The 23771-nt window shown below is 35.8% G+C and overlaps 1 protein-coding gene across 3 annotated transcripts in view; it reads left to right on the top strand.

Annotated features, from left to right (window-relative positions):
- SPOCK3 (SPARC (osteonectin), cwcv and kazal like domains proteoglycan 3) overlaps positions 1–23771 on the top strand; it is a 493980-nt gene that overhangs the window by 458489 nt on the left and 11720 nt on the right. For all 3 annotated transcript variants that reach the window (XM_078445631.2, XM_078445629.2, XM_078445630.2), the window contains exon 8: positions 22249–22470. In XM_078445631.2, coding sequence (XP_078301757.2) covers positions 22249–22470 — 222 coding nt within the window. The remainder of the gene's footprint in view (positions 1–22248; positions 22471–23771) is intronic.

Genomic DNA, 23771 nt, shown 5'->3' with positions numbered 1-23771 from the left:
TACTTTACTTCTCATTGCCTACTCCTGTGTGACCCCACTCCTTTCCCAAATCAAGTCTTTTAATTAATTTATTTATTTTTGGTGCTGTGGTACTTTTTAAATTTGTAAACCTTCAAGAGTGAGCACAGTCCTTCAGTCACTTTGAATATGTTTTGAAATGTACATTTCCTGGGATTTCTGCTTTCATTTGAATGGCTTTACATTGATTTATGTTAATCTAAATTATGCTAAGATATTTGCTGAATAAGCAATGCAATCGTTAATATAGGCTTGCTATTTCATAAGATTAGGAAGTGAATTCCTTTGTGTCTGCATTCTAGAAGTGAATAACCTAATTTTCTACTATAGCATATACATTTAGGGGATATTGATCGATGTTTTTCAGTTATAAAACTGTGTCTGATAGCTTTTGCCTTTCAGAAATTTTTGACACATCTTTGAAGAGAAAAGACATCAGCATATGTTTCTTAAGTGATTTTAGATGTTTCATGGGGATTATAGTGATCTCCAAAGGATTGTAAGAACTGGTGAGTGTAGGAGGAAAAAGAGCAAAGTGATTTTACCCATTACTGAGTACAATGTGGTGGTTTGCACCTAGATGTTGTAATCTAGCACCAGTCCTGTAGGGTTCAGTCACAAAAAACAATCATTTATATTATCTTGTGTAGTCCCTTGCAAAGTGGATTTATTTGCCCCTCTTTAAGAGTTGAAGAAGGTTAAGAAGTAAAACCTAAAGTCACACAATTAGTAAGTGGTAAAGGGATTTGAATACAGATTGTATAGACTCTGAACTTAATGAACTTACGTTCTTTGAATTATCATGTAATCTTCCAAAGGATCGCTCAGAATTCAAGTACTATCTAGTCAGTTCAAGTATGTAATTCATCTGGATTGTGGTAACTGCCTCTCATATACTTGTACACACAAAGGGGATATTTTCCTGTTTCATTTTGGCTAAAGATTGTAGAAATGTTTCCCAAAATTAGTAACTATTATTTGGCCTTGATTTTAATATCTCTGAATGAATTTTTTCCTTTGTGTAAAAATAAGTAACATATAGAGTGAGGCTAATACATGTATTTAAAGCTTTCTTGAATTATATCGATAATCTATACCAACTCCCAAGAGAGAGATTTTTAGTTATTAAGTTATTTCTATGTCAGATTTACTTATATTCATTAGCCTTAGGGCTAAATTTGAAAATTTACTCAGGTTTTAGTATCTTGAAACTTAATCTTTAAAACCATGTTTATAATATGTATATAATATAAATATCATTCATCATCTATTTGATAACTAAATATTGGTAGTTCCCTGGACTTCATATTTTTTCTTCTAGTTGTAATAATAAATAAATATTAATAAATAAATATTTATTTTATACTACTACTAATAAATAAATATTTTCATAAATACCAACATTTATTTTAATGCATAATAAAAATATATGCCTTTAACTGACTATGAAGATGTTTAAGTAGATTCTTTTCATACACTAAACCATTTGTTTCGATAATTTTTTATATCTTTAACTGAAGATTTCCTTATGCTACATATTCTATAAGTCATGAAATAAATAAGTGGTTGAAAAATTCAGATAGTGCCAGATAGTGATTTTTTTTCTTTTTCCATGTGAAGGATACTCTCTTATCTTTCTGGAACCATTCATGATTATGCATAGGATATTGATCTTTTTGCTCAAGTGAGTTTTTGAGTGAGTTTTTCTCAGTGTTTCCTTTCCTAGACTCCTTTCTTGAGCTATTAATGAACCATTTGTACTGTTTTGAGCTACATTTCCTTAAATGGATTCACTACCTCAAAACAAACTTATTTTTTATTGTCCAACATTTTAATGTTCTCTAAGAAGATGATAAATTCACTGACTAGTCTTCCAGGTTTTTTTGTTTGTTTGTTTGTTTGGTTGGTTTTTTGTTTGTTTGTTTGTTTGTTTAGTAATAAAACTTTTCTATGAAACCAGCAGAAAATTACTCACCTTTACATTTTTTTTCCTGCATCTAATTTCCCTCCAACCACAAAGTACTGTTATTGAATTAATTCTTTTTTGATTCTCTAATCTCACCTCAGGTGTTAAATCCTTTTGTTTTACCTTGCTGGCACTTCTTACTATTTTCTATGCTCTTATATAGCACCTACTCTAGGACTCAGCTGTTTTATGTTGATTTTTAAGTGTATATTTGTATCTGTTCCATATTTTGTCTCCTTTATATATGTGTATATACTGCCTGTATAGTATCTGATATGTACTTACCACTTAATTCATTTAATCATCACTTATGGGATCTTTTTGAGTACATACTGTTTGCCAAACATTGACCCAGGCATTTAGGATATAACAGTGAATAAAAATATCACATTTATTTCATGAGCCACTCCTCTGAATGTCTTTTTCTGATCATTCATCATCTATTTGATAACTAAATATTGGCAGTCCTCTAGACTTATTATTTTTTTCTTCTAGCTATACTAATTATTGTTATGGTTTTGCTTAGTATCTTGTTCAAATATAAAATGTATACAGATGATTCCCAAAATCACATTTCTAGCCTTGATACCCGGAATCATATATTCAACTTCCCATTAAAATCTTCTCTGAAAGTTTGACAAGCATTTCAATATTAACATTGCCAACGTCCAATTTAGATGCCCCATACAAATCTGTTTTTGTGTCTTTATCAACTCAGTAAATGTTAAGTTCATTACTTCAGTAGGTTAAGCCTATCACCTCAGAGCCATCCTTGAGGGAAAAAAAAAAAAAAAAAAATAGAGACAGAGATGGGAAGATCTCCCAGTAAAAACAAAGCCTTTATTGTGACTCATGTGAGTGAACAGACCATTAATTCTCTGACTTTATTTCTTACAGCTCTCTCCTCATTCACTCAACTCCAGTAAAATTGGTTCTTTCTCTTCTACAGTGGCATCAGGCACGGCCTGACCTTAGATATTTTTGGCTGGCTATTTCTTACACCTGTAATACCCCTCACCTCCAGAACCCAGATTATTCATACCTTCGCTTCTCTTGTATTTCTGCTAGGAGATTCTGCCTTTAGAGGCGTTGTGGTAGGATGAATTCTATAGCCCTTCTAGGATTCCACACCCCTGGTTATTCAAACAAACACTAATCTCGGTATTATTATAAGGGGATTGTATAGTTGTAAGTCAATAGGCCTTCAGACATTGATCCAAAGAAGGATCTAAAAGAGTAAACACAGCAAAGAAGGAAGCAACATTATAAATAGGTTTCTTTGGAAAGTGTTATACTATGATTTCACCGCTCGTCTAAGAAAATGAGAGTGCTTCCTTTTATTTCAAGTTGAGAAAGAGATTTAAACAGAACCACTGTTTTAAATGTGTTTCCAGACAAGTGGATAATGGTCTGAATGTCACCAGGAAAGTATGCAAGCAGGAAACAGTCATGAGCTGCTAACGTGTTTGATGTCAAAGCAAAGGAAAGTTACTGCTGCTTTGAAATTTTATTTGTGGAAAGGAGATGCAAAGATATTTACTGTGGACAATATTTGAGCCATATGAGTGAGAAACAATGTAAATTCTGCCCATGAGAGATGTTTTGAACACTGAGTAAATGCTGAGAGAAAAATGGATCACCAGAGAGATCCAGGGACTAATCGCTAGGGGGGCAGCCAGAGGAAAATATCACATATCACAAGAAATAGAGTTGGATATTCACATTGGGAAACCCTGGAAAATCTAAGAAAGGATCTAGAAGAAAAATAGATTCAAAAAACTAATAAGCCTATACAGCATAATGCCTTCCTAAGCTAGTCATCAGTTTTGGGATTTTTTACTGCATGATTTTATTACTTTTTTAATTTTTTTTTTAATTTAGTTAGTTAGCATATAGTGCAATAATGATTTTAGAAGTAGATTCCAGTGATTCATCCCCTATGTGTAACACCTAGTGCTCATCCCATCAGGTGTCTTACTTTAGCCTCCTTACCCATTTAGGCCATCCCCTCTCCCACAACCCTTCCAACAACCTTCAGTTTGTTCTCTGTATTTAAGAGTCTCTATGTTTTGTCCCCCTCCTTGTTTTTATATTATTTTTGCTTCTTTTCCTTTATGTTCATCTGTTTCGTGTGAGTGAAGTCATATGATATTTGCCTTTCTCTGACTGACTAATTTCGCTTAGTATAATACCCTCTAGTTCCATCCATGGAGCTGCATATGGCAAGATTTCATTCTTTTTTTTTTTTTATTATTTTTTTTTATTTTTATTTTTTTTTATTTTTTAATATATGAAATTTACTGTCAAATTGGTTTCCATACAACACCCAGTGCTCATCCCAAAAGGTGCCCTCCTCAATACCCATCACCCACCCTGCCCTCCCTCCCACCCTGCCCTCCCTCCCACCCCCCATCAACCCTCAGTTTGTTCTCAGTTTTTAACAGTCTCTAATGCTTTGGCTCTCTCCCACTCTAACCTCTTTTTTTTTTTTTTTCCTTCCCCTCCCCCATGGGTTTCTGTTATGTTTCTCAGGATCCACATAAGAGTGAAACCATATGGTATCTGTCTTTCTCTGTATGGCTTATTTCACTTAGCATCACACTCTCCAGTTCCATCCATGTTGCTACAAAAGGCCATATTTCATTTTTTCTCATTGCCACGTAGTATTCCATTGTGTATATAAACCACAATTTCTTTATCCATTCATCAGTTGATGGACATTTAGGCTCTTTCCATAATTTGGCTATTGTTGAGAGTGCCGCTATAAACATTGGGGTACAGGTGCCCCTATGCATCAGTACTCCTGTATCCCTTGGATAAATTCCTAGCAGTGCTATTGCTGGGTCATAGGGTAGGTCTATTTTTAATTTTCTGAGGAACCTCCACACTGCTTTCCAGAGCGGCTGCACCAATTTGCATTCCCACCAACAGTGCAAGAGGGTTCCTGTTTCTCCACATCCTCTCCAGCATCTATAGTCTCCTGATTTCTTCATTTTGGCCACTCTGACTGGCGTGAGGTGGCATCTGAATGTGGTTTTGATTTGTATTTCCCTGATAAGGAGCGACGTTGAACATCTTTTCATGTGCCTGTTGGCCATCCGGATGTCTTCTTTAGAGAAGTGTCTATTCATGTTTTCTGCCCATTTCTTCACTGGGTTATTTGTTTTTCGGGTGTGGAGTTTGATGAGCTCTTTATAGATTTTGGATACTAGCCCTTTGTCCGATGTGTCATTTGCAAATATCTTTTCCCATTCCGTTGGTTGCCTTTTCGTTTTGTTGGTTGTTTCCTTTGCTGTGCAGAAGCTTTGTATCTTCATAAGGTCCCAGTAATTCACTTTTGCTTTTAATTCCCTTGCCTTTGGGGATGTGCCGAGTAAGAGATTGCTACGGCTGAGGTCAGAGAGGTCTTTTCCTGCTTTCTCCTCTAAGGTTTTGATGGTTTCCTGTCTCACATTCAGGTCCTTTATCCATTTTGAGTTTATTTTTGTGAATGGTGTGAGAAAGTGGTCTAGTTTCAACCTTCTGCATGTTGCTGTCCAGTTCTCCCAGCACCATTTGTTAAAGAGACTGTCTTTTTTCCATTGGATGTTCTTTCCTGCTTTGTCAAAGATGAGTTGGCCATACGTTTGTGGGTCTAGTTCTGGGGTTTCTATTCTATTCCATTGGTCTATGTGTCTGTTTTTATGCCAATACCATGCTGTCTTGATGATGACAGCTTTGTAGTAGAGGCTAAAGTCTGGGATTGTGATGCCTCCTGCTTTGGTCTTCTTCTTCAAAATTACTTTGGCTATTCGGGGCCTTTTGTGGTTCCATATGAATTTTAGGATTGCTTGTTCTAGTTTCGAGAAGAATGCTGGTGCAATTTTGATTGGGATTGCATTGAATGTGTAGATAGCTTTGGGTAGTATTGACATTTTGACAATATTTATATTTCCAATCCATGAGCAGGGAATGTCTTTCCATTTCTTTATATCTTCTTCAATTACCTGCATAAGCTTTCTACAGTTTTCAGCATACAGATCTTTTACATCTTTGGTTAGATTTATTCCTAGGTATTTTATGCTTCTTGGTGCAATTGTGAATGGGATCAGTTTCTTCATTTGTCTTTCTGTTGCTTCATTGTTAGTGTATAAGAATGCAACTGATTTCTGCACATTGATTTTATATCCTGCAACTTTGCTGAATTCATGTATCAGTTCTAGCAGACTTTTGGTGGAGTCTATCGGATTTTCCATGTATAATATCATGTCATCTGCAAAAAGCGAAAGCTTGACTTCATCTTTGCCAATTTTGATGCCTTTGATTTCCTTTTGTTGTCTGATTGCTGATGCTAGAACTTCCAGCACTATATTAAACAGCAGCGGTGACAGTGGGCATCCCTGTCGTGTTCCTGATCTCAGGGAAAAAGCTCTCAGTTTTTCCCCGTTGAGGATGATGTTAGCTGTGGGCTTTTCATAAATGGCCTTTATGATCTTTAAGTATGTTCCTTCTATCCCGACTTTCTCAAGGGTTTTTATTAAGAAAGGGTGCTGGATTTTGTCAAAGGCCTTTTCTGCATCGATTGACAGGATCATATGGTTCTTCTCTTTTTTTTTGTTAATGTGATGTATCACGTTGATCGATTTGCGAATGTTGAACCAGCCCTGCATCCCAGGAATGAATCCCACTTGATCATGGTGAATAATTCTTTTTATATGCTGTTGAATTCGATTTGCTAGTATCTTATTAAGAATTTTTGCATCCATATTCATCAGGGATATTGGCCTGTAGTTCTCTTTTTTTACTGGGTCTCTGTCTGGTTTAGGAATCAAAGTAATACTGGCTTCATAGAATGAGTCTGGAAGTTTTCCTTCCCTTTCTATTTCTTGGAATAGCTTGAGAAGGATAGGTATTATCTCTGCTTTAAATGTCTGGTAGAACTCCCCTGGGAAGCCATCTGGTCCTGGACTCTTATTTGTTGGGAGATTTTTGATAACCGATTCAATTTCTTCGCTGGTTATGGGTCTGTTCAAGCTTTCTATTTCCTCCTGATTGAGTTTTGGAAGAGTGTGGGTGTTTAGAAATTTGTCCATTTCTTCCAGGTTGTCCAATTTGCTGGCATATAATTTTTCATGGTATTCCCTGATAATTGTTTGTATCTCTGAGGGATTGGTTGTAATCATTCCATTTTCATTCATGATTTTATCTATTTGGGTCATCTCCCTTTTCTTTTTGAGAAGCCTGGCTAGAGGTTTGTCAATTTTGTTTATTTTTTCAAAAAACCAACTCTTGGTTTCGTTGATCTGCTCTACAGTTTTTTTAGATTCTATATTGTTTATTTCTGCTCTGATCTTTATTATTTCTCTTCTTCTGCTGGGTTTAGGCTGCCTTTGCTGTTCTGCTTCTATTTCCTTTAGGTGTGCTGTTAGATTTTGTATTTGGGATTTTTCTTGTTTCTTGAGATAGGCCTGGATTGCAATGTATTTTCCTCTCAGGACTGCCTTCGCTGCATCCCAAAGCGTTTGGATTGTTGTATTTTCATTTTCGTTTGTTTCCATATATGTTTTAATTTCTTCTCTAATTGCCTGGTTGACCCACTCATTCGTTAGTAGGGTGTTCTTTAACCTCCATGCTTTTGGAGGTTTTCCAGACTTTTTCCTGTGGTTGATTTCAAGCTTCATAGCATTGTGGTCTGAAAGTATGCATGGTATAATTTCAATTCTTGTAAACTTATGAAGGGCTGTTTTGTGACCCAGTATATGATCTATCTTGGAGAATGTTCCATGTGCACTCGAGAAGAAAGTATATTCTGTTGCTTTGGGATGCAGAGTTCTAAATATATCTGTCAAGTCCATCTGATCCAATGTATCATTCAGGGCCCTTGTTTCTTTATTGACCGTGTGTCTAGATGATCTATCCATTTCTGTAAGTGGGGTGTTAAAGTCCCCTGCAATGACCACATTCTTATCAATAAGGTTGCTTATGTTTATGAGTAATTGTTTTATATATCTGGGGGCTCGGGTATTTGGCGCATAGACATTTATAATAGTTAGCTCTTCCTGGTGGATAGACCCTGTGATTATTATATAATGCCCTTCTTCATCTCTTGTTACAGCCTTTAATTTAAAGTCTAGTTTGTCTGATATAAGTATGGCTACTCCAGCTTTCTTTTGGCTTCCAGGAGCATGATAGATAGTTCTCCATCCCCTCACTCTCAATCTAAAGGTGTCCTCAGATCTAAAATGAGTCTCTTGTAGACAGCAAATAGATGGGTCTTGTTTTTTTATCCATTCTGATACCCTATGTCTTTTAGTTGGCGCATTTAATCCATTTACATTCAGTGTTATTATAGAAAGATATGGGTTTAGAGTCATTGTGATGTCTGTATGTTTTATGCTTGTAGTGATGTCTCTGGTACTTTGTCTCACAGGATCCCCCTTAGGATCTCTTGTAGGGCTGGTTTCGTGGTGACAAATTCCTTCAGTTTTTGTTTGTTTGGGAAGACCTTTATCTCTCCTTCTATTCTAAATGACATACTTGCTGGATAAAGGATTCTCGGCTGCATATTTTTTCTGTTTAGCACACTGTAGATATCGTGCCAAGCCTTTCTGGCCTGCCAAGTTTCAAAGGAGAGATCAGTCACGAGTCTTATAGGTCTCCCTTTATATGTGAGGGCACGTTTATCCCTTGCTGCTTTCAGAATTTTCTCTTTATCCTTGTATTTTGCCAGTTTCACTATGATATGTCGTGCAGAAGATCGATTCAAGTTACGTCTGAAGGGAGTTCTCTGTGCCTCTTGGATTTCAATGCCTTTTTCCTTCCCCAGTTCAGGGAAGTTCTCAGCTATAATTTGTTCAAGTACCCCTTCAGCACCCTTCCCTCTCTCTTCCTCCTCTGGGATACCAATTATGCGTATATTATTTTTTTTTAGTGTATCACTTAGTTCTCTAATTTTCCCCTCATACTCCTGGATTTTTTTATCTCTCTTTCTTTCAGCTTCCTGTTTCTCCATAACTTTATCTTCTAGTTCACCTATTCTCTCCTCTGCCTCTTCAAGCCGAGCCATCGTGGATTCCATTTTGTTTTGCAATTCGTTTAAAGCGTTTTTCAACTCCTCGTGACTGTTCCTTAGTCCCTCGATCTTTGTGGCAAGAGATTCTCTGCTGTCCTCTATACTGTTTTCAAGCCCAGCGATTAATTTTATGACTATTATTCTAAATTCACTTTCTGTTATATTATTTAAATCCTTTTTGATCAGTTCATTAGCTGTTGTTATTTCCTGGAGATTCTTCTGAGGGGAATTCTTCCGTTTGGTCATTTTGGAGAGTCCCTGGCGTGGTGAGGACCTGCAGTGCACTTCCCCTGTGCTGTGGTGTATAACTGGAGTTAGTGGGCGGGGCCGCAGTCCGACCCGATGTCTGCCCCCAGCCCACTGCTGGGGCCACAGTCAGACTGGTGTGTGCCTTCTCTTCCCCTCTCCTAGGGGCAGGATTCACTGTGGGGTGGTGTGTCCCGTCTGGGCTACTTGCACACTGCCAGGCTTGTGTTGCTGGGGATCTGGCGTATTAGCTGGGGTGGGTAGGCAAGGTGCACGGGGGTTGGAGGGGCAGGCTTAGCTCGCTTCTCCTTAGGTGATCCACTTCAGGAGGAGCCCTGTGGCAGCGGGAGGGAGTCAGATCCGCTGCCGGAGGTTTGGCTCCGCAGAAGCACAGAGTTGGGTGTTTGCGAGGAGCGAGCAAGTTCCCCGGCAGGAACTGGTTCCCTTTGGGATTTTGGCTGGGGGATGGGCGGGGGAGATGGCGCTGGCGCCTTTGTTCCCCGCCAAGCTGAGCTCTGCCGTCCGGGGGCTCAGCAGCTCTCCCTCCCTTTGTCCTCCAGCCTTCCCGCTTTCCGAGCAGAGCTGTTCACTTATGACCTCCCAGACGCTAAGTCGCGCTTGCTGTCGGAACACAGTCCGTCCGGCCCCTCCGCTTTTGCCAGCCAGACTCGGGGGCTCTGCTTGGCCGGCGAGCCGCCCCTCCGCCCTGGCTCCCTCCCGCCAGTCCGTGGAGCGCGCACCGCCTCGCCGCCCTTCCTACCCTCTTCCGTGGGCCTCTAGTCTGCGCTTGACTCCGGAGACTCCCTTCTGCTAATCCTCTGGCGGTTTTCTGGGTTCTTTAGGCAGGTGTAGGTGGAATCTAAGTGATCGGCAGGACGCGCTGTGAGCCCCGCGTCCTCCTACGCCGCCATCTTCCGGAACCCCCTATTTTTAACTTTTTAAGGAAGCTCTATACTGTTTTCCAGAGTGGCTGCACCAGTTTGCATTCCCACTAGCAGTGCAAAAGAGATCCTCTTTCTTTGCATCCTCGCCAACATCCATTGTTGCCTGAGTTGTTAATGTTAGCCACTCTGACAGGTGTGAGGTAGTGTCTCATTGTGGCTTTAATTTTTTATTTCCCTGATGATGAGTAATGTTGAGCATTTTTTTATGTGCCTGTTAGCCATCTGGATGTCTTTTTTGGAAAAGTGTCTATTCATGTCTTGTAAGAACCTCTCTGCCTACACTTATGTATCCTTCATCCACTTATGCCCAAACTGGAGGTAATCATAAAAGAGATGGGAAAGGAGAGGTGGAAGAAAAATGGAGAATTAAGGAAACATCATACTCCCTTACTTGAGTTTGCATTTGCAAAATCCCCAGCTAGGGAAAGGAAGAATCAGTTTAGAGTTGTGATCATTATATGAAATTAGACATTTTGAAATACCAATGAACCCACATGTGTTGCAGTCTTTTAATATGGTAATTATTAAATGGCAACTTTAGAATGACAATGCAATTTTTTTTTTTACCTGAAGCTGAGATGAAGAAATCATGGGACCACCTGAGTTTTCCCAAAGAGTTTTCTCAAAGAGAAAACTTCCACAATGAATGTATATTTACAAAGAATCAGAGAAAAAAATAAAAGTGAATTCAGATTATATCTTATGAATACTCCTTGTCTAAGATATGTGTGTATGTGCATTATATAATCAATATACTAGTTAAAATATAATGTATGTGAACCTGTGCTTATATGTATGTAGTATCATGCTCAAAAAAGGTAGATAGACTGGTCATACAGATAGTGAACTATGAATGATGTTGGTTAAACAATATAAGTGAATGATTACCTCAAGATGACTAGTGTGGACTAAATTAAAAAAAAAATCATCTGAGAATGAATGTTAAGAAGAGCAATATTTAAGAGATAGGTAAAGGAATAACAAATGAAGACGACTGAAAAAAAATGAATAAATAAATAGGAGAGTATGTTGTAAAATGTCTTAAGAATCAAGCTTTGTCTTCTTCTACAAGGTCCACTGTGATTTATTTTCAACACAATGCAAAGTAGCTCCAAATCCTGAAATCCTGTCAGTGACTGCTTAAAATAATCTAAATTCCAAAAATTAATTAATTGAATAACACTACAAAATAAATTATCACCATTTTTAAGTAATCTTTGATAAAGTCTCATAACATGATAAAAATGTTACTTTAAATGTTAAAAGTATTTTAAGATAATGACAGTTTTATAATATAGATAAATTACAAAGGCTTTAAATTTATTTGAAATATTTCAACCATCAGTAAAGTAAGACAGAGGAAGACAAATGCCTTATGATCTCACTTATATGTTGAATCTAAAAATTAAAAAATAAACACAATGATAACAGCAACAAAACAAAACAAACAAAAATCCACAAACTTATAGCTACAAAGAACAGATTGGTGTTTCCCAAAGGTGAGGGATTGGCAGGGGGTGTGGTCTGGGGTAGGGGTGGGACATGTAAAAATGAGTAAAAATGGTCAAAAAATAAAAAGCTCAAGTTATAAGATAAACACGATCTGGGATGTAATGTAGAGCATGGTGACTCTAGTTAACAATTCTTTATTGTATATTCATAAGTTGCTAAGAGAGTAGATCTTAAAGTTCTTATCGTAAGAAAAAATATAATGATGTGAGGTGATGGCTGTTAACTAAACTTACTCTGGTAACCATTTTGTAATATATAATTTATATTGATATAATCTATACAATGCATATATAAAATCACTATGTTGTATCACTTAGACTAATACAATGTTTTAAGAAAATTGTATGTATCTCGATAAAACTGAGGGAGGGGGGAACAGAGTAAATGAGTCAATCTCAGTCATTCTAAATATAGGTTTCCATCCTTGTCAATGTATAAACATGGTGATTTTATGCTTTTTAAAAAAAAATTTAATGTTTTTTTATTTTTGAGACAGAGAGAGACAGAGACAGAGCATGAACGGGGGAGGGTCAGAGAGAGGGACACAGAATCTGAAACAGGCTCCAGGCTCTGAGCTGTCAGCACAGAGCCCGATGCGGGGCTTGAACTCACGGACTGCGAGATCATGACCTGAGCTGAAGTCGGCCGCTTAACCGACTGAGCTACCCAGGTGCCCTATAATTTTATGCTTTTTAACTTAATTGTTTGCACATACTACTCTTTCCACATTGATTTCACCCATATATTTATTATTTTTAACACCACTAAAAATATGTATATCCCAAACCTCACATTAATTATAATATTGAGCTCTGTGTTACCTCTATTTAGATACCTACCATAACATTTCATGAAAATATTAATATTCAAGAGAGGAGAACTTTGTAAAAACAGTTATTCAAGAGGGGTGCCTGGGTGGCTCAGTGGGTTAAGCGTCCAACTTCAGCTCAGGTCATGATCTCAGTCTATGAGTTCGAGCCCCGCATCAGGCTCTGTGCTGACAGCTTAGAGCCTGGATCCTGCTTCAAATTCTGTGTGTCCCTCTCTCTCTGCTCCTCCCCGTCATGCTCTGTCTCTCTCTCCTTCAAAAATAAAAACATTAAAATTATTCAAGAAACAACTTTAATAATGTCAAGGGATGTCAAAGTCCTTAAGTTCACCCAACAAGAGTGAATCCACTCGTAATTTTTACACAACTGCATATTATTTCCAAATTTGCAAGAAGATAATTTTAAGCAATATTCAGACTCTGAAAGTTAGTTTTGAGTATTCCATTGTATAAAATCCCTATTATCATATTTCAAATGATAAATGTAGATTTCCCCTTAGTTATTTTTTCTCTCTCATCTTGCATTGATAAACTATCAGATTTGATCATATATGATGACTATTGGAGAGCATTTCATATATAGATCCTCTACACATACACATACACATAATGTCCTCATTGCCAAACTTAGAGGGTCATATTGTAATTCAGGCACAACATAGATGCAATTATAATAGTGAAGAGAAAAATGAAGAATGTGGCATTCTTACTGAAATACTGAAAGTAGGCATATGACATGCTTTGTAAAATTCACTTTATTTACTTTCCGTTCATTTAGTATTCTGCTGTGTCATTTAGTGTTACCACCTAACAATTAAGATGTGTTCTAACATTCTAAAATGTGAAAAAGGAAAAGGTTCATAATAATTTAAGTCTCTTTATGAGTAATTTTTAGATATGCAGTGTTACGTTTATACTAGTTTTAAAGTTAACTATAAAAAGATGGGACCACATAGTAACTCATACATATACTAATGTTGCATGATTTTCTTCAAAAACTTGGGATTTTTTGGATTGATTTTGACTGACTATACTTGATTCCAGTTCTCAAGGTCTTGATCGGTGGGAACCTGGGAGGAAGGTGGATATACTGGATTAGTGGGAAATGCCCATTTGCTTGTGGTTTTCACATTGAGAATGCGCAGCTTCCAGAATAATAGTCTTGGTGATGACTAGATTAAAAATGGGACAAGCAGCAGCCGGAGGGCACAGTGACCGGCCTGTGTACTTTCTCCTGAGTTCTGTAATAGAGAGAGAATCTGGGTGAACCAAGCAGGGAGACCGGGGTATAGTATCTACTTCAGTCATCCCCTTCGAAGAAACTGTCATGAGCAGCATGTCCCTGTAATCACTGAGCTCAGCATTGCACCTGTGCCCTGTGTCCTATAATGTGTCAACACATGACTCGCCAGTGTATGCAAAGCACAAGGGAACATACAAAGAAATTAAAAACACTGACTTTACTCTTGGTTGAAATTCGACTGTAGTGGGAAATTCTCCCAGAAGTGGGATAAAGATGGCCTCAGCATTTATTTTTGTCCAGATGGAGGAGTAGACAAAAGAAAACCCCAAAGCATCATTTACCTGAACTAAAAATCAGTTTGCCTTGGTGGAAAGCCTAAGGTCATAAAACTTATAAAGGAAAATATAAGAATAAATATATCTAACCTTTGGTTAGCAGACATTTCTTAGATATGACACATAAAAGGAACAAATGATAAATCAAACTTCTTCTATATATATATATATAGATAGATAGATAGATAGATATAGATCTATATAGATCTATCTATATATATAGTTTTTAAAAAAATACTGCTTTAAAATGAAAAGACAAGACACACACTGAGAGAAAATATTGCCAAATACATACCTAATAAAGGTCTTGAATCCAAAAAATATATATAAATAATACTAATCTCAATAATTGTCAAACACCTTACCTGAAAAGTGGGTAAAGATCTGTACACTTGCACAAAGCAGATTTGTGATGTAAATTAACATATGAAAATATTGACATCAGTCAGTATTAGGGAAATGCTGAATTCAATCACAGTATACTCTTATACGCTTATTAAAGTGGTAATAAATAAATAAATAACATTACCAAGAAGTGCTGGTGAGTATGGAAGCAGTTGAACCTCTAATAACTGGCTAATAGGAACTCAAAATGGTACAGACTCTTTGAAAAACAGTTTTATAAAATGAAACATAACTTACCATATAACCCAGAAATCTCATTTCAGGATATTTATCTTGAAGAAATTTAGGATATTGAAGATATCCTAGATTGAAGAAAAATCTAAGATATTTATCTTAGAGAAATTATAACATATGATCACATAAAACATATATGTGGATATTTACAACAACTGTATAATTACAAAACTGGTGACTACCTAAATGCCCTTCAAGTGGTGAATGGTTAAATTATTGTATATCCATATAGTGAATGGGATACACATTGTTGGCGGGCTAAATTAATCCCAGAATAAAGCTCTGTTCTGTGCCTGCCATACAAAGCTTAAAAGCTATCCTTAAAAGAATCAAGTTGATGCACAGGTTATTTAATTTCATGCTGGAACAAAATATAACATTGTAGAGAAATATTACAAAATCCGCCAACCAATAATTTAAAATTCATAAGGTTCAGATCAAATTAAAATTTATCAAGGATGCAAAGAAGTGCAAAAATATGGTCCATAATATGGAGAAATCATAATCTTGAAAATATACTCAGAAATTACAACGATGATGAGATTAATATATAAAGATTATAAAATAACCATAAACATTATTGATACGCAAAGTAGCATAAAGGTAAATAGGAACATCAATTACAAAAAAAGGATATGTGAACAAAACACCCAAATAGGATGTCTAAAGATGAAACACACAATAAATGAAATGAAAACATCCTGAGTGAGAATACAAAGACATTGAACTGAGCAGGGAGGGAAAAATGAACCTGAAGGTATATGATAGAAACTATCTAAATTAAAGCACATTGAAGAAAACAGAAACTGAAAAAAAAATTCTGTGTCTTAGTGAACCATGGGACAATGTAGAGGGGATTAATATACGAGTAACTGAAGTCTCAAAAGAATACTAAAAGTGTAGAGCCTCAGAAAATTATATGAATAAATAATGGTTAAAAACTTTCTGGATTTTACTAATATAATAAACCCACACATGCAAGAAATACCATAAACATTAAGCAACAGAAACAAAGAAAACCAAACCAAAGTGTACCATAAGAAGGGGCGCCTGGGTGGCTCAGTTGATTGGGTGTCCAACTTCGGCTCAGGTCATGATCTCACAGTCTGTGGGTTTGAGCCCCAAGTTGGGCTCTGTGCTGACAGCTCAGAGCCTGGAGCCTGCCTCGGATTCTGTGTCTCCCTCTCTCTTGCCCTCCCCTGCTCATGTTCTGTCTCTCTCTGCTTCAAAAATAAATAAAAACATTTTAAAAAATTAAAAAAAAACCAAAGTGTACCATAAGTAAATTGCTAAAAGGCAGTATTGAAAAGCAAATATTAAAAGCAACCAGAGGTGGGGGGGAGGGGAAGAAAGGAAAAAATTTGTTCAGAGGAGCAAAGTTCAGCATGTCAGCTAGCTTCCCCTCAACACTATTCACAATACAGTGGAACATTTTTAAGCTGTTAAAAGAAAGAAAGTCTCTGACAAAAATGTTTCTTCAAAAATTAAGCCAAAAAAAAAAAAAAAAGCCAGAAAAAGAAAAAAAAAACTTTTCAATAATCAAAAGCTGAGAAATTTCAAGAAATATTAAATGAGTTTATTGACACAAAAGGTAATTATACAGCACAGAAATTTGAATCTATATTTAAGAATGTAGAAAGCCAGAAATGCTTAACATGGGGGGAAATATGTTTGACAAAATAAGAAATCTGTATTTGGTCTCTGCCCCTGGTTCCTGACATAGAACTTCTAAACTCTTGTAACTTCCTGAGTAATGAGGATATTAGGAGCATCTTACATAGAGCACCTAAATCCCTTGGAATATCCTGGGTGATATGAACATCTTTTGTTCTAATGAGGTGACTCTCGGCGGGCTCCTGGATAGCTTCAGGATGATGGCTGGTTACTATAAAGACCAAACTGTGATTAGAAGTCTGGCACTGTCAGCCCTACCCTCCATCCTCTGGAGAGGGGAGAGAGGCTGACTATTGAGTTAATAATCCATCATGCCTACTAGATGAAGCTTCTGTAAAAATCCCTAAGTTAAGGGGTTCGTGTTCAGAGGGCTTCTGAGTTGGTGAATGCATCCATGTGCTGACAGAGTGGTCCACCCCAACTCCATAGGAACAAGAAGTTCCTGCATTTGGGACCCTTCCATATCTCACCCTATGTATCTCTTCATCTGGGTATTTATTTCTATTCTTTGTAATTTCCTTTACAATAAACTGGCAAACATAAACTGTTTCCCTAAGATCTGTGAGTTGTCATAACGAATTATGGAACCTGAGGAAGGGGTCATGGGAACCCACTAATCTGTGGTCAAGTTGAGAGAAGTGTGAATAGCTGGGAACCCACTACATGATATTGGTATCTGAAGTAAGGGTGCATTCGGTGGGACTGAGCCCTTAACCTGCTGGATCTGTACTAACTGAGTGGATAATGTCAGAATTGAATTAAATTGTAGGACACCCAGTTGGTGTCCACAGAGTATTAGAGAATTGCCTTGTGTGGAAAACCCATATTTGGTGTCAGAAGTGTTTACACGGAGAAAAAAAAATTCCTTTAATATAAAGGATTTTTTTTCACATTTTTTAATCACTTGGAAAAGCTAATACATTGTTCAGAGCAAACATCATAACAATGTACTGTGAAATTTGCAACATATATAGAATTAAAATGGGTAACCCTCATAGCAAAATAATGTGAGAAAAGGTAAAGGATTTAAGTATACCCTGGCAAATTTCTTACCACGTATGTGAGGTGGTACAGTATTATTTGAAGGAAGATTGTGATTAAGCTAATGATATATACTGTAAAGCTGAGGACATCCTCAGCTGACAACCATCAAAAAGCAAATATATTTCATAAACTACATTAGTTTTCTATTATGAATGTAACAGATTACCATAAAAATTAGTAGCTTAAGCAACACAAATTTATTATTTTATAGCCCTGTAAGTCAGAGATCCAACACAGGTCTCCCCATGTTAAATCAAGGTGTATGAAGGGCTCTAGGAGAGGATCCATTTCTTTAATCAGTAGGGTTGTTGTCAAAATTTATTTTCTTGAAGTTATAGGAGTATTCCAGTCCTTGTTGGCTTTTCCCAGATGTAGACACTACTCACTTTCCTAGACTTATGGTCTCCTTCTTCCATATTCAAAGCCATTTTTTCTCTGTCTCATTTCTATTAGCTATGAAAAGCTTATGGTTTCACTTTATGGTTTCATTCTAAAGGATTTATGTAATTATATCGGGTTTACCCAGATAATCCACAATTATCTCCCAATTTTAAAGTCAACTGATTAGCCAATTTAATTCCATCTGCAAACTTAAGTCCTTTTAGCAATGTAATATCACAGGGGTCTAGGGATTAGAGTGTGGACATCTTTGAGGGGTTATTATTTTGCCTACCACATAAACTAATAGTGGAGATTAAATAAGAATATTAAAAATATAAAAAAGCATATTTAATCAAAAAAATAAAAGAGAAACAGAAAGAACAATTAATAAAGAGGAAAAATAAAATAATACTAACATGAAGTTTTAAAAACAACCATATTGAAATAATATTAAATGTATGTGGTCTAAACCCTTTAATCAATAGGCAGAGATTTTCAGACTTGGACAAAATGTGAGACTCAGTGTTGTGCTCTCTCTAAGACACTTTTAGTATAAAAGTATAAATTAGTTAAAAGTATAATAATAGAAATTCTAGTTATAAAAAAGTTGAAATGACTATATTTATGTAAGACAAAATAGACTTCAGAAATTGGGCAAAAGCTGTAAGTTTTACTGTGACAGAAATCAGCTCTCTGTCTAAATCTAGCAACTTTTTTCATGTTACAATGATATTGAAGCATATATCAAGAATATTACATATATACATAGTAAAAATAATGCATATAACACGTATATGTATAATATTTGTACTATGTTATATATAGTGACTATGTTATCCAAGAACTCTCAACTTTTGTATTGTTCCAAAAGTTCAAGATAAGTCAGAAAACAATTTTTTCAATTTAATTTCATTTTATATTTGTAGCATCAACTGAATGGAATTATATTGAAAGTATATATTTAATTTAGAATATTAAAATAATTTTGTCTACTCCTTTTCTGTTACTTATGATTCTGATTAACCTTATAACACAATTTTTGTATAAATATATTATTCAAATGATATAAACTCACTGTATTTTTTATCTTCAAATTAACAGAGATCATGTTTGAAAAATCCCCACATTATGTAGATATGGGCATTAAAGTCTAGATATAGTAATTTAACCATGCAAGGTAATGCCAGGGCACAGGCCAGTGACCTGAATACAAATCAGATACCTTGACATTTTTTATCTAAAACATTATTGCACATCACCAAATTGATCATTCAATAAACATGTACTATGTAAGAATTTCATTTCTTTGTAGCATAAAGAGTAAACTCTTGTGTTTAAAATTTATTAAATATCTGTACATGTTACATTTTCAGAAATGTTATATTATGTGAATGTCTGTGCTGTATAATAAGTTCTCAAAATAGAGCTTCAAAAATTATTGAAAGGTTAGGGCTACTTTTGTTTCATTGTTATTGAAAAACTAAGAAGAAATAAGGTGTTGAAATCAACAAGGGTGTTTGCATGGTACATCATAAAATCTGGGCAGAGATAATTTTAAAAATTATTTTACAGATTTTTAACATAAAATACAAACAAATGGTTACCAGAGGGGAGGTGTATGGGGGGATGGATGAAATAATTGAAAGGGATTAAGAGTACACTTATCATGATAAGCACTGAGTAACGTATAGAATTGTTGACTCACTATATTGTACACCTGAACTTAATTCAATACAATATATTAATTATACTGGATATTAAAATTAAAAATATAAAAATTAAATTGAACTCAAAAATAAAGTAAAATTTATGTCTTAATCGTTGATGATTGGTCAAAGGGAACTCAAGCAATTATGAAGATGTGATATGAACAATCCTCAAAAATCTCTCATATGGGCTATTCCAGTTACTTCCTACTGGCATCCCAATTTCCACACTTGCTCCCATATAATTCACATGGCAGAAAGTGTTTCCTTTTAAAACAAAATTCAGATGGTGTCACACTCTCTTCTAACATTTCAGTCATTCTTTATTGTACTAAAAAGACAGGCCAGAGTATGTGCACTAGAATTGAATGTTCTGTTCTCTCACTGCTGATTCTTCACCGCCTGTCGCTACATAGCATTCATGAGATGATGAATCTCTAACAGCTGGCCTTCTCTTCACTTTCTCTGGACAATTTCTTATATCCCACCTACCCCTGCATCCCAAACACTGAGAGAGAGCCTTCAGTCTTTGGTTAGGTCCCAGATAGTCTTTGCCTTTTATCTGCACAGATGTTATACCCACTGTCTTTCCCCAGTGCTCTTTCCCCACTTTGACCAGGACTAGTCACAAGGTAGATAAGCATATATTCACCTGGAAATCAGATATTTAGCTCTCCTTGCAGACACTTGTGGACTTTACTAGGGCTCTCAATGAGACCTTCATGCTAAGCATTAGGAAACTAGCCAGTTGAGTGCTCTATTCTCAATAACTAGGTGAAGGGAGAGGATAATCTCTCTTTACTAACTCTTACTGTTCACCAAAGGGTAATAGCTCTTCTGTATTCTTTCCATATCTTTTATTCATAAAAGCAGAATTGCACCACTGGGTTTCTCCATTGTACCAGAAAATGAGATGAGAGAGAGGGTGTGGCTCAAAGGCATACCAGAAATCTCACACCAAGAACTTCATTCCTTTGAATACTTTTGCAGTGGTTAGTATATTATGCTATGGGTTCCTGTCTTCATGTGGTCACTGAGCATTTGACAATTTCTGGCAGTAAGGAACAGTCCCAACCAGTATCTCAAGCCATACTGTTTTAAAAATAAGCTCCAAGATAATAATGGCCTTATCTATATTTTCAACCCTGTATTTGCAGAACCAAGGTTAAGACCCAAAAAGTAAATAGGAAATGAGAAACTCATGAGTACTTGTAGTTTGTTTGTTTGAGTGGGAGAATTTGTTTTCATTCTACAAACAATTTTACAAAGAAAAATACAAATAATAAAAAAATGACTGGATTTTTTTCTTTATGCTTTTATGAAAGAGTCACAAATACCTCTTTTACCTTTGGAAACCCATGGATAGAAAGCATGGTGATTCATGGACAGAAAGCGCAATATGTTCTGATACATGAATAGAATGAATTCCATAAAGGTGTTTAAAATGAGAATTTCTTAAGTCCGAAATCTCCCAATCAGGACTTATTTAATGTAATACTGTTTATCCTAAAAATGCTAAATAGGATTTAAAAACTAAATCCTAAATGTGTATGTCTTTATTTTCAATTACCTGTACACCTTGGAGTATAAAAATTAAATTAAAGGTACATATTAAAATAGATTATGTACAACTAGGACATAAAATTAACTGCAGTGGAGAGAGAATTTCATTCATAAATGGTTAAACTACTCTTCAACCCCTGCTATTGAAGGTTAAACCCTTTGGATAGCCAGCTTTCCGAAAGTCTCCACAAGTCCAAATGCATCCTCTTTTTCATGCCAGTTAACTGAGTTGTTATTTTACTTTCACTTATAATGAGTGGAAAAGAGCAAATAAAAAAGAAACCACGTTACCAAAATATCTGTTAAAGATCATTTAAGCCTGACAAAGAATAATTGAAAGTAAATTTTTAAATTATGCTTCAAAACACTGACATTGTATCTGGTGCTATTTAGGACATGGAGTGTTAGCAGGGCCTGAAGTTTATCCAGAGAAACCCAAATTTTGATAGATTGTACCTTGGATGCAAACCCATTTCCATCATTTCTCTATACCTGAGTCCATCCAGCGCCCCCCGCCATCTCCCATTTCAGCATATTTGCAATTGTAAAAATTGCCTTAAGAGAAGCAAAAGACAGAGTACCTGTATAAATCACATGATGGTTATTCTTTCTCTGGACATGTATTACTTATAAAATCGCCATGGTTCCACAAAGATATGGAGCATTAATGAAATTCTTCCTTATTATGTGTTAAATTTTACTTTTGTTAAAATTTTACTTTTTGTAAAATTTCTTTGAATGGGGATGAATTTTATTTCTTTATTAATAGGACATTATTACTCAATAATACATTCATAATGACAACCTATTTATTAAGAAACAGTTTGAAGAATGGTAAATATATCTAACATAATTACAAAAATAAGTGCCATTGAATAATGCCTAATCGTACTAGATGCTTCTCACAACTGTCCTGAAGGTAGGTATTACTATCCCCATTTTACTTTGAAATTAATTACCCAAGATGAATTTAAAGCCTCAACGTCTGACTGTTGAGTGGGTGCTCTAACAGGAACCAACTATTATTTTCCTTTACTTTGCTTGCTGCTGATGGTGACTTTCAAATTTCGCTAATCATTTTCTGCCTTTGCCTTTAGGATTTGATACCAGTATCTTGCCGATCTGCAAGGATTCGCTTGGCTGGATGTTTAATAGACTTGATACAAACTATGACCTGCTACTGGATCAGTCAGAGCTCGGAAGCATTTACCTTGATAAGAATGAACAGTGTACCAAGGCGTTCTTCAATTCTTGTGACACATACAAGGACAGTTTGATATCGAACAATGAATGGTGCTACTGCTTCCAGAGACAGCAAGGTAAAAGATGAGACACATACTGATGCAGATAGTTGACCTGCATGTCAAATTTTATCTATTTCTTCATGATTAAAAAAAAAAGTACATCTTATCCCATTCATTTTAGTAGATATTTTTCTCATTAGAGTGCTTAATAAAAGAGCAAATAAGCAGCATGTGAAACAATATAACTTGGCTAGGGATACAAAACATGCTAAACAAGATGAAAAATAGTAATTAGTATTTTATATTAATGCACTTCATTATAGTTTCTATTATGAACCACCAAGAAGCACAGAGAGATAGGAGAACATAGATATTAAAAGCAATCATTAAAATTAATTTGCTATCTGCTTTGCCCACGGTGTAAAATAAATGGTTTTTTTATCACTATACTGTGGAGTTTTAATGTTCTATTTTGTGATCTTATTAAATGTGCCGAATGAACCACTGCATTCACCATAAAGTTATTTTTTACTCGTTTGATTTTAAAATGTCTTGGCCTTTCAAACTTTTAAAACTAACTTAGCTTCGTACAAATTCACTAGCAAAGAAAGTGTCTCTTGATTCTCTGGAAGAGGCGAGTTACCTGGGAGAGCTGGTATGATGCTAGTTCCTTAGGCATCCTTCTTTACTGGGAAATGCAATGTAACAGTGAAACCATACTTATATAATCAATCTAATGGCAATTGAAATTAAGTAGGTAACAAAAAAAGATCCAAAACCTCACTTTATGATAAAGTTTGGGGAAACTAAGGAAACAGTGGTGTGTGTAATTTTGACGCTAATTTTATTTTTATTATTTTATTTTATTTTATTTAAATCCAAGTTAGTTTATATATAGTGTAATAATGGAGTAATTCAGGAGTAGAATTTAGTGATTCATCACTTACCTAGAACACCCAGTGTTCATCTCAACAAGTGCCCTCCTTAGTACCCATCATCCATTTAACCCATCCCCCCACTCAACACCCCTCCAGCAACCCTCAATTTGTTCTCTGTATTTAAGAGTCTCTTACGGTTTGCCTTCCTCTCTGTTTTTTTCTTATTTTTCCATCCTTTCTCCTATGTCCATCTGTTTTGTTTTTTAAATTCCACATATGAGTGAAATCATTTGATACTTGTCCTTCTCTGACTGATTTATTTCACTTAGCGTAATACATTCTGGATCCATCCACGTTTCAGAGGTCAAGATTTTATTCTTTTTGATACCTGAGTAATATTCCATTGTATACATTTACCACATCATCCTTCTCCATTCATCAGTTGATGGACATTTGGGCTCTTTCCATATTTTGGCTATTGTTGATAGCGCTACTATA

The sequence above is a fragment of the Panthera onca genome, chromosome B1 (genome assembly GCF_046562875.1).
Source record: "Panthera onca isolate mPanOnc1 chromosome B1, mPanOnc1 haplotype 2, whole genome shotgun sequence".
In the NCBI taxonomy this organism is placed as follows: domain Eukaryota; kingdom Metazoa; phylum Chordata; class Mammalia; order Carnivora; family Felidae; genus Panthera; species Panthera onca.
This window is presented reverse-complemented; position numbering and strand designations above follow the sequence as displayed.